General features: G+C 42.5%; 1 protein-coding gene across 1 annotated transcript in view; it reads right to left on the minus strand.

Annotated features, from left to right (window-relative positions):
- Nucleotides 1-9609, minus strand: part of LOC112080896 (stromal cell-derived factor 1) — a 31991-nt gene extending 22382 nt beyond the window's left edge. Inside the window, exon 1 of the mRNA XM_024146828.2 lies at nt 9468-9609. Coding sequence (XP_024002596.1) covers nt 9468-9534 — 67 coding nt within the window. The 5' untranslated portion in view covers nt 9535-9609. The remainder of the gene's footprint in view (nt 1-9467) is intronic.
- Nucleotides 9610-11989: the final 2380 nt, after the last annotated feature.

The following is an 11989-nucleotide window of genomic DNA, read 5'->3' on the forward strand; positions in this document are numbered from 1 at the left end:
TGTTTTGGCTTGTGCTCACTGCAAGTTTGGAAGCCTTTTAAACTCAGCTACTGCTCTGGTTAATCGCTGGAGTTCAATATCATTACATTATAATTTTTTTTAKATTTTCTATTTGACTTTGMTWWWAKCAATCTAACCGCATAATAACAATGGTAAGCGTTTATTAGAACAGTAAATCTCTATGATAAACTGGGCAAATCAAGATGTAGCCTAGGCCTATTCACAATACAGGTGATTGTATAATCAAGAGTGTGTGCATGCATTGAGTTATTGAGCTTATTTTGGGCTGATTTCATTGGGCTACAGATGACAAACAATGCGTTTCCTTTCCATTTGGGACTCATTCTATTATAATGATCAACAACATTTGCGTAGAAGTAGAATATTTTATAAAAGTGGTTGCTGTCCCTTTAACCAGTAATGATGTCATTCAAGAGGGGTTCGCTAAAACAATAGCAAGACCGATTAAGTGAATTAATAAAGTAAATCCGTTTGAAATCAGCATATTTGCATTATGGTTTGCATATTATCACAAACAAAGTACTAGGGTAGTGAATTGATGTTGGCTTCAGCTGTAAGGTAATAAAAGGATGTTAGCAAACCACGCTGGAAGCTACAGGTATCTTCTTGCAATGTAGTGTTCTAGCCTGTATGGATTTTTGGGGTTGCAAACTGCAATTAACAGTTTAAACATTTCTACATGCTGTGTCACATCCGAGTGTGTTAACTTCTGTGCAGGTGGGGAGCTGACATGATGCAGCACAGACACCCGGTACAGGCTAAGTGGAGCAGTCACGGTGCGCTCCCGCTATAAGGGGGACATAYGCCGCGCTGATAATCTTGATCCGTGAGAGAGATTCTAGCACCGTACCGTTTTACATGATCTTTTTTTTACCCAATTTCATGGTATCCAATTGGTAGTTACAGTCTTGTCCCATCGCTGCAACTCCCGTACGGACTCGGGGAAGAGGCGAAGGTTGCGAGCCATGCGTTCTACGAAACGCAACCAGGCCAAGCCAAACTGCTTCTTGACACAAGGACCGCTTAACCCGGAAGCCAGCTGCACCAATGTGTCGGAGGAAACACCGTACACCTGGTGACCGTGTCAGTGTGCATTGTGCCCAGCCTGCCACAGGAGTTGCTAGTGCGCGATGGGACAAGGACATCCCTGTCCGCCAAACACTCCCCTTTCCCAGACGATGCTGGGACAATTGTGCACTGCCCCATGGGTCTACCGGTCGCAGCCGGCTGCGATAGAGCCTGGACTCAAACCAGGATCTCTAGTGGAACAGCTAGCACTGCGACAAAGGGCCTTAGACCACTGCGCCCCTCGGGATCCCTGTTTTACATGTTCTAGTATCGAAAAAGTACAGAGGTTTTGGTTAACCCTGCAACACTATTTGTTAAAGGAGCGTTCCGGACATTTCTTTACCCCAAAATCGTTGTCCAGATCACGTTACGAACATGTAGGTCTGTGAAAACAGCTTAAAAATGAGTTCTGAAGAACAAAAGCTAGGTATAGATATTTTCCCGATTTGACCCTCTGTGAATACAACGAGCTTTAGGAAGGAGTGAGGTTGATTTTCTGGTCTCCGCTTGCCCCATCCCTGAACACTGGGAATTGAAATTGTGGCAGTTTCATAGCTAAACTGCCAAGAAACTGTAGTTCTGTGTGAGTCAGMAAGCTCCTATCATTACCACTGTCAGAGAACCTATAGTGTGTAGAATGGCTGCAGCAAACGATGACCCCCCCTATGATTATAACTTTAATCAAGTGTTGTTGAATGATAATATCCAACCGTATATGAACCAGGATACACTGAGGAGTAAATAAGATGACGGTGAATCTGTAGCCGCTGATGAAGCTGGGGAGTCTCGCACGAACACTGACTGGTGGTGCCTATGTGGAAACTGCCCAGTAGTGGCTCGAGACAGAGAGTGTTTGTTGTAACGACTTGGACCGGTCATAGTTTTGTTGTCCACAATTGCCACCTCCAGCCAAGGTGACAACTTTCTGTGAACGATTAGGAAATAAGAAAGGAAGAAAAGAAACAGGAGAGTGTAAGCTACGTAGCATTCGGAAAGTATTCAGACCCCTTGACTTTTTCCACATTTGTTTAAGATCTGGGGAAGAGTACAAAACATTTCTGCAGCATTGATGGTCCCCAAGAACACAGTGGCCTCCATTATTCTTAAATGGGAGAAGTTTGGAACTATCAAGGCTCTTCCTAGAGCTGGCAGCCCGGCCAAACTGAGCAATCAGGGGAGAAGGGCCTTGGTCAGGGACGTGACCAAGAACCCAATGGTCACTCTGATAAAGCTCCAGAGTTCCTCTGTGGAGATGGGAGAACCTTCCAGAAGGACAACCATCTTTGCAGCACTCTACCAATCAGACCTTTATGGTAGAGTGGCCAGATGGATGCCACTCCTCAGCAAACGACAGCCTGCTTGGAGCTTGCCAAAAGGCACCTAAAGGTCTCTCAGACCATCCAAAACAAGACTCTCTGATCTGATGAAACCAAGATTGAACTCTTTGGCCTGAATACCAAGCTTCACGTCTGGAGGGAACTTGGCACCATCTCTACAGTGAAGCATGGTGGTGGCAGCATCATGTTGTTGGGATGTTTTTCAGTGGCAGGGACTGGGAGACTAGTCAGGACTGAGGGAAAGATGAACGGAGTACAGAGAGATCCTTGATGAAAACCTGCTCCAGAGCGCTCAGGACCTCAGACTGGAGTGAAGGTTCACCTTCCAACAGGACAACGACCCTAAGCACACAGCCAAGACAACGCAGGAGTGTTTTCGGGACAAGTCTCTGAATGTCCTTGAGTGGCCCAGCCAGAACCTGGACTTGAACCCGATCAAACATCTCTGGAAAGACCTGAAAATAGCTGTGCAGCGACACTCCCCATCCAACCTGACAGAGCTTGAGAGGATCTGCAGAGAAGAACGGGAGACACTCCCCAAATACAGGTGTGCCAAGCTTGTAGCGTCATACCCAAGAAGACTCAAGAGGCTGTAATCGCTGCCAAAGGTGCTTCAACAAAGTACTGAGTAAAGGGTCTGAATACTTACGTASATTTCTACAAACCTGTTTTTGTTTTGTCATTATGGGCTATTGTGTGTATATTGATGCAGGGATGGAAAAACAATTTAGTACATTTTAGAATAAGGTTAATAAAGTCAAGGGGTCTGAATACTTTCCAAATGCACCGTATATATATGGTCAGTGCCAGTGCCAAATGTGCTGTGTGCAGGGATACTGGAGAAGTTGAGTTAGATATGTACAGCCTCAATTAGTTCGGGCGTAAACTCTACAAGGTGTCGAAAGTGTTGAACAGGGATGCTGGCCCATGTTGACTCCAATGCTTCCCACAGTTGTGTCAAGTTGGCTGGATGTCCTTTGGGTGGTGGACCATTCTTGATACACACAGGAAACTGCTGAGCGTGAAAAACCCAGCTGCGTTGCAGTTCTTGGCACATTCAAACTGGTACGCCTGGCACCTACTACCATACCCCGTTCAAAGGCACTTCAATATTTTGTCTTGACCATTTACACTCTGAATGGCACACATACACAATCCATGCCTCAATTGTCTCAAGGCATCCTTCTTTAACCTGTCTCTACACTGATTGAAGTGGATTTAACAGGTGACATAAATAAGGGATCATAGCTTTGACCTGGATTTACTTGGTCAGTCTATGTCATAAAAAGAGAACGTGTTCCTAATGTTTAGTACATTCAGTGTATATTCGGTATATATTCTGGACTCTGACATTACTCGTTCTAAAATTTCAATATTTTTTAAGAATTTATTTTTATTTTTTGGATTTGTGGGTATTGTTAGGTATTGTTAGGTATTGTTAGGTATTACTGCACTGTTGGACTGAGGAATTTGCAAATTTTTACCGTCTCCACTGCGGCCCTGTAGGCCGTCTCGCCATTGTTGGTAATCAGGCCTACCACTGTTGTGTCGTCTGCAAACTTGATGATTGAGTTGGAGACGTGCGTGGCCATGCAGTCATGGGTGAACAGGGTGTACAAGAGGAGCCTGAGCACGTGTTGAGGACCAGCATAGAGAAGGTGTTGGTGCATACCTTCACCACCTGGGGTCGGCCCGTCAGGAAGTTCAGGACCAAGTTGCACAGGGCGGGCTCAGACCCAGGACCCCGAGCTTAGTGATGAGCTTGAAAGGCACTATGGAGAAGGTTAAGGTGTAGTCAATGAACAGCATTCTTACATCGGTATTCCTCTTGTCCAGATGGTATAGGGCAGTGTGCAGTGCGATGGCGATTGAGTCATCTGTGGATCTGTTGAGGCGGTATGCAGATAGTAGTGGGTCTAGGGTATTGTGTAAGGTGGAGGTGATATGAGCCTTAACTAGCCTCTCAAAGCACTTTATGATGACAGACATTTAGTTCAATTACCTTCGATTTCTTGGGTACAGGAGCAATGGTGGACATCTTGAAGAAAGTTGGGACAACAGACTGGGATGGGGAGAGATAGAATATGTCCGTAAACACTCCAGCCAGCTGATCTGCACATGATCTGAGGACGCGGCCAGGGATGTCGGGATGCGAGGGTTAACACGCTTAAATATCTTACTCAGGTTGGCCACGGAGAACGAGAGCTCACAGGCCTCGTGAGCGGCGGTGGACTGCTTCGGAGGTACTGTGTTTTCCTCAAAATGGGTGAAGGTGTTTAGCTTGTCTGGGAGCAAGGCATCAGTGTTCGCYACGTTTAGAATCTGTTATTGTCTGGAATCCCTGCCACATACTTCTCGTGTCTGAGCTTTTGAAATGTGACTCCACTGTCTCTCTACTGACGTTTTGCCTGTTTGATTGCCTTACGGAGGGCATAGCTGGACTGTTTGTACTCGTCCATGTTCCCAGTCAACTTGCTGTAGTTCACTCATTCCTTTTTGTGAGAATGTTGRCATCTATKRATSGTTTTCTGTTAGGATAAGTTATAATCATCACAGTGGGAACAACATCCTCTATGCACTTTCTAAATGAACTCAGTCACRGAGGCAGTGTATACGTACATTTTATTCTCAGAGGCAACCAGGAACATCATAGCGTCATAGATTTCGATTGGCCAGACCAACGTTGAATAGTCCTTACCTCGGGTACTTCCTGGTCAGGTTTTCTTCCTATACGAAGGGAGGAGCCGAATGGAGGCGTGATCTGATTTGCCGAATGGTCAGCAGTTGTACGGTGTTTACTCCAACACATTGGTGCGGCTGGCTTACGGGTTAAGCGAGCAGGGAGTCAAGATGCAGTGCGGCTTGGCAGGGTCGTGTTTCAGAGGACGCGTGGCACTTGACACTCGCCTCTCTCGAGTCTGTATGGGAGTTGCAGCGATGGGGCAAAACTGTAACTACCAATTGGGGGAAAAAAGGTGTAAAAAGTATSGGAGGCGATGTGTTGATAAAACTTTGGTAGCGATTTCCTTTATTAAAGTTCCCAGCTACAATAAATGCGGCCTCCGGATATGCGGTTTCCAGGTTGCACAAAGCCCAGTGTAGTTCCTTGAGAGACGTGACGGTGTCAGCATGAAACATACACCTCCACATTCATTTTTCCCGGAGAGTTCTTTCTTTCTGTCCGCGGGATAGATGGAGAACCCCGCTGGCCGAATGGATGGGGAGAGTATATCTGGAGAGCCATGAGTCCATAAAACAGAGTATGTTACAATCCCTCTGGAAGGCGATCCTCGCCCTGAACTTGCCTACTTTTTTATCCTGGGACTAAACGTTAACGAGTAATATACTCGGAAGCGGTGGATGGTATGCACGCCTCCTGAGRCTGARGAAGAGCCCACTCCTTGTTCCWTTTTTCTTGRGAAGGAGACTTGGAGTAGCCCKCGGAATGAATGGAATTGCATCGGGGAGTTCAAACAAAGGATACAATTTAGGGAAATCAAATTTCTGGTCGAAATGCTGGTGACTGATTGACTGATCTAATATCCCAAAGTTATMTTTGTCTGTAGGTAATAATGTAATAAATGTCCTGAGCAAATAATGTAAGAAATAACAAAACATTATAATAATATTCGCTAGGGATATTAAATCCAAKGTGGATCCAGGCACAACTGTCTTCACCGGCGTAGCTAATGAGACACCAAAATATTCCYGACATTCCTCGAGAACACCTTTTTTTCCTGCACTTGGGCTGTAATGCATCGCATGCGCTATCACAACAGCTGTTCGTCACTTGACTGACATTCAGCCTTCCTGGATCAGATGATGATGTGTGAAAATATCACGGCGTAACTACTCACCTGGACACCAAATGCACATCCAACAAYTMTTATGCTAATCATTGAAGAACCACGTTAAAAACAGTATTTATTAAGGTTTTAAGCATCAAGGTAAAGTGACTCTTTTGGGTTTTAAGCATTCAATTTTGAAATTGCATTTATTAGGGTTGTTTTCCCCCCATAACATAAGGAGACATGAAATGTTACGTAATTACACTGCATTTCTGAGAGCGCTATACAAAAAACCCTCCGACAGCTAGATCTAGGATTCTTACAGGGTTCAAGTTTAATGTCAAATATAACCGATTAATGCTTAATATATGATATAACGACAACTTACACTTTTTATGCCACACGATTTTAGACAAATCAGTCAAGACACCAACCATAATAAAGGGTTAAACATAGGTTTTTAATCAACTTGTGAATTTCTATGACTATAGCTTGTATCTTAATGTAATTACATGAAAAAAAAATTGCAGATTATTAGTGGTCCAGTGTAGGAAATCCTCACTGGAAACCTAGTTTATAAAAAGACCCACATGCACACACTGTTGGAGTTGTCGTGCCCTGGTGGTGTTGCTTTACGCACAACGAGTAGACTATAAATGCTTTATAAATGCCTAGGCTACTTGTTATTGCTGCTCATGGGGAATATGACACTAAAAATTAATTCAAAAGGGCCATTCATTTGAACAGTTTATTTGAAAATAAAATGATTTRCATATGCTATTTGAAAGTGAATGTGGAACTAGCCAATGAGTCATCCAAATAAAGCATGTTTAACCCGGAGCACTTTTTCAATGATTCAAACTAGATGTAATAAATAAGATAAAATAGTTYACATTCTATTATTAATTGCACCATGTGATCAGGAAAAATGATTGTGCTAGGGCCACTACAAATCAAATACATGCTAGGGTGTCAACAATGCATATTTTGACCAATTGGTAAATCATGTTAATTGTGTAGATAAAAGTTATTTGAGTTTTTGCAACTGCATTTATTATTGGCGTGTCCACCCACAACAGACGCGTCCAGGACACGCAGGTTGAAATATCAAAATGAACTCTGAACCAACTATATTAATTTGGGGACAGGTCAAAAAGCATTAAACATGTATGGCAATTTAGCTAGCTAGCTTGCTGTTGCTAGCTAATTTCTCCTGMGATATAAACATTGGGTTGTTATTTTWCCTGAAATGCACAAGGTCCTCTACTCCGACAATTAATCCACAGATAAATGGGTAAACRGAGTTTGTTTCTAGTAATCTCTCCTCCTTCAMGCTTCTTCTTCTTCTTTGGACTTTATYTGGRMGTTGGCAACCAACTTTAAAAGGTGCATTACCACAACCYACTGGAGTGTGGACCTCAGTTCATCTTTCAATTACCTACTTGGGTATATGCTCCTAAAAACCAACGAGGAGATTGGAGAGGCAGGACTTGAGGCACATCGAGCATCACAAATAGTTATATTTTAGAGCATGGCCACGCTAACGCGCGGGAGCAGTGTGGGTGCAATGACTGAATAACATGTATGTACATTTATTTTGCAACGCTCGCGCTGGTCAGCGTGTAATTTGTGGTAACAACAAGAAAAATGCATTCAATCATTTGAAGAAGAATAACCATCCCCTACATTAAGAAGATTGCATGGTAAAAAAAAAAAATCGCCAAACAGCAGCAAAGTCCCCCTGCCACAACCACCACCTACCTTAAACAGGCATTGATTGCCGATGCGTTTTCAAGTGTAAGGTACGGAAAAACATCCCACAGACATTTAGAAATCACAGAGGTTAATACCTATCACATAGCCAAAGACATAGTCCTTATTACACAGTCTGCAAAGAGGGCGTCAAAAGGATGATAAACAAGCTGGGCAGGAGATATTATTTTATATATTTCTCCCAAGTAGCTATCCCAACACTGTGCAACAAAATTAAGGGTGAAGTTGAAACATGTCCCGTTAAATAACTGGATCAGATTCCAATGTTTTGGACACAGGCTGCACCTTGTAATTGGTAGGCTACGTGTTACATGTTTTTAAGGCACTTTGACTTAAAACTTCAATTATAATAATGATTGAAATTACATAATTACACAATCATAAGCTTCCTATTACATCTGCAGCCTATGGCTGCCTGAATAAATAATTKACTTAGGTTATTTAATAACTCATCATGGTAAAATAGGAAATAGGAACTAATAATAATAATGTTATTCATTCATTAATGAACAACTGCTGCGCTTATAGCACTATATTTTGATGATCAAGTTAAAAATGTATGTAGGTGTAATAATCCTATATATTATCATATGTAGCCTATAACAATGTTAGAAATGATTTGTTTCATTTGGTTATGTATTCAGTTAGCACAGTATGTATTCATTCATATGATTTTATTTTAGAAGTGATGTTCTCTACCCTGACACTTGTCTGAAGGAATTACACATTTTCACCCGAGAATAAAGGCTACTTGGCAGGCTTACTTTCCTGTTCAATTTGTCCTTTTTTTCTAGAATCCGCAGGACATAAAACAATATAGAGGTAAGATAGATATCGATTTTGAGACATGCCATGTAGTATTTTCATATTATAGTATATGCATTTGATATTATTGCGAAATTCCTGTTCTTTTTTGAAGATCTCCCACAAAAACAAGCATAACTCTGTGAAATGTCAACGGACCATTGAGCTGACAGCAAGCTTTTTATTTTCAAAGACTTATACATTTAGTTCAGCTCATGTCATGCTAATTTAGATTTTTGCGACACGTGAAACTTTGAAGACAACCACCACAACATGTAAAAAGTTGCTGCAATAAAGTTGCACGGTTGTATTAGGTTACGAAATCCGACATTTGGGATATACTGTTAATGAAATGTTTAGAGAAAGACCCCACTGAACTATTTAGAACATCCCCATAGCGCGTTTGTGGACACACCATAACATGCATTATCGAATTCGATGTAGCTCAAGCATGGTGTAAACTAGGCAYACCGAATGAACAACGTATTATTATTATTATGAGTGACCATTTTAGCAGAAATCAGCAGCTACACGTCTCACTAAAACAGCCGCAGAACATGCAGCGCCTCGGACACACACAGAACCACCCCGCGGGGGTATAGAAAACCTCCACACAATGCTTGATTTGAATAACGAATAACAGACATAATAGCTAAACTCATCCAAAGTAGCCTACCTTGTGAGAAAGGAACGTATGTCGCCACAGCAAGCACAGACATAACCGCCAAGAGTTTCAAATCCATGATGAACGATAACGATACCGGTAATCCGTTCAGTGTAGAGTCCAGAGCACACTGTGACAGTGGACGAGTGTGTCGGATTGTTGAAGTTATGTATGGCGCAATGGGGAGAACGGGAAAGTGGGAGTGTCTGACGATGAACAAATTAAGTGGGAGTGTATGTGGATTTGATATATGACCCCCTGAAAACTGAGTATCCGCTAGATCTCTGGATCTAAATCAAAGTGGTACGAAAATCTGTGCAAACTTCCCCTGCTTTAACCTCAGGCTGGTGGCATAATGGCAAATTCGGTATCTTTGGCTTTGGGAACTGGAATTGATAGCGTTTAGTGGGACAGTGCATTTGTTAAGCCTAGTGTGATACGGAGAATAAAAAAAGTGACTCATAAATTAGCTATGCATTCTGCTCGGACTTTAATATGGTCGCTGCGTTCAGAGCAATGGCAGGATTCATTTGTACACGTTTATATTTGGTCACGGTGTGTTAACTTCTCCCAGAAGCCTGCATCACCCCAATTTCACTAACAGACAAAACATGGAGATGGAAAACACACCAAGCCCCAGACTTATATTACAACACGTGTGCCAGTGAATAGACAGAGAAGATATATTAACCACAGAAAGAACATATGGTCCTGTTAGAAAGGAAATATTTGGTCTATTCTCAGCTTAAGTGAATCCCTAAACAATTGTCTTTACCTCGGCCTGGAACTAGTTCCAGTTAGGGTTGAGGTGAGAATGTGTGTGTGTTTCCACTGTTGTGTTTGGAGGTGTTTTATTAGTGAGTTTAACAGGATGCAGATGTGAAGTCCACTTCCAGACATTTGGCTTTAGCCCACCAGAGCAACTGTGTGTGTGTGTGTGTGCGTGCACGTTTGAGTTCCCTTAACCCCAGAACTCTCAGTGGTACCATGGAGACAACAGTATGTATGTGTGTGTGATCTGTGTGAGAGAGTGTGTGTGAGTGTGGAGGTTCAGACAGGAAACACCATGTATTAGTTTCACCATTTATTAGAAAAATAATACAATACATTAGTCTTGGCATTAGGCTCTGCATCATAACTACAGGCAGTGAGCAAGGTACGCTGTACAAATCCTCCCTGACCGAAACAAAAGCAGAGCTCAAACAGGTGAAGGCTGGGGTGGGTGGTGGGAAAGCAGAAAACAGACATGCATGATGAGTAGCGCATGTTACAGCAATATCATGTCACCAGGAACACCCCGTGCATAGCTTGCGCACGGTAGCCATTAGAGAATGTGTGTGCAGAACCCGATTGACTAAATAGACTGCCATAGTGATGAATGATGATGGTGATGAAGAGTGATGATGAGTGGTAGAGTGATTAATCTAATTGGTCCAAAATCAGCTGATGCCAATACTCAGGTTTCCTGTCTTGATTTTTTTGGGCTGTGAAATTGAACCAGGGAGGCCACGGAGTGCTGTGTACACTGAGATCTGAATACAGAGAGAGGAATATCACGKATTTTCATGTTGACTTATCTCACACAGATGGACACTGAGCGAGAGAGAGAATGGGAGAGAGAGAGGGAGAGAGTATGTCTATTTGATGTGGGTTGTCTGTGAGTTTTGAGTGGAGAAGGAAAGGAAAGAGCTGAGCAAGAGGMACTGTAATATGTGTGAAAGCCAGCGGGTGCAGTGTGTGTGTGAGGTGTAAAGTGTGAAGATGCTGTGTGTGCAGTTAGTGTGATGTGTGTGTGATGTCTTTGTGGTTTGACCACTTTCTAGTTTTTATATGTCTGACCACTGATGAAACAGTCATTGGAGGAGCACTTGATGGCTTCTAACTAGACCTGAACGCTTCTGTGATGTCAGATAGGGGCTTGCCATTATCTGTCCTGAGTCCATGGGCTGTTGTTGTGTCTCTTTGTAGTGACTGTGTTTATCATATGATGACTAGTGTCTGTTAGTGACCTAACGTCTCTCTCTGAATACATTCAAATGTATTGTCATTCTAAGCAAATACATACATTTACACACACACATTTACGCACACACTAAGCTAAGCTAACACATCCCACTCAACCCAATGTGGCTGGTTCTGAACTCTAAAACCTTGACATGTTCATTAAATTATGAGGAGGAAATATGAAAACATTTCCCAATGGCGCATCTAAATCTTTCAACATCTTCCAAGCAATTAGAATTTAGTGAAATACTAAAGGTGAATGGACTTCTGTTTAAATATATTTGGTGTAGGTTACATTATCAACTTTGGCACTGTCTCCTAACTCAAATGTTACAGAGCATTCTTTCTGTGCTGTAACTAGAGGTATAACACTTCCCAAAACAAAACATTCAGTGGGGTGTCTATACAAAATGCATATTTTGACCAGTGGGTGTTGATAATCCTCTACGAAAACCAATGGTCCAAACCTCATGTCTCTATCATAATCCGTTCAAAAGTGATTGGAGTTTTTACACTTGTAGGATGGCCAA

This window comes from Salvelinus sp. IW2-2015, unplaced genomic scaffold (genome assembly GCF_002910315.2).
Source record: "Salvelinus sp. IW2-2015 unplaced genomic scaffold, ASM291031v2 Un_scaffold16571, whole genome shotgun sequence".
In the NCBI taxonomy this organism is placed as follows: Eukaryota; Metazoa; Chordata; class Actinopteri; order Salmoniformes; family Salmonidae; genus Salvelinus; species Salvelinus sp. IW2-2015.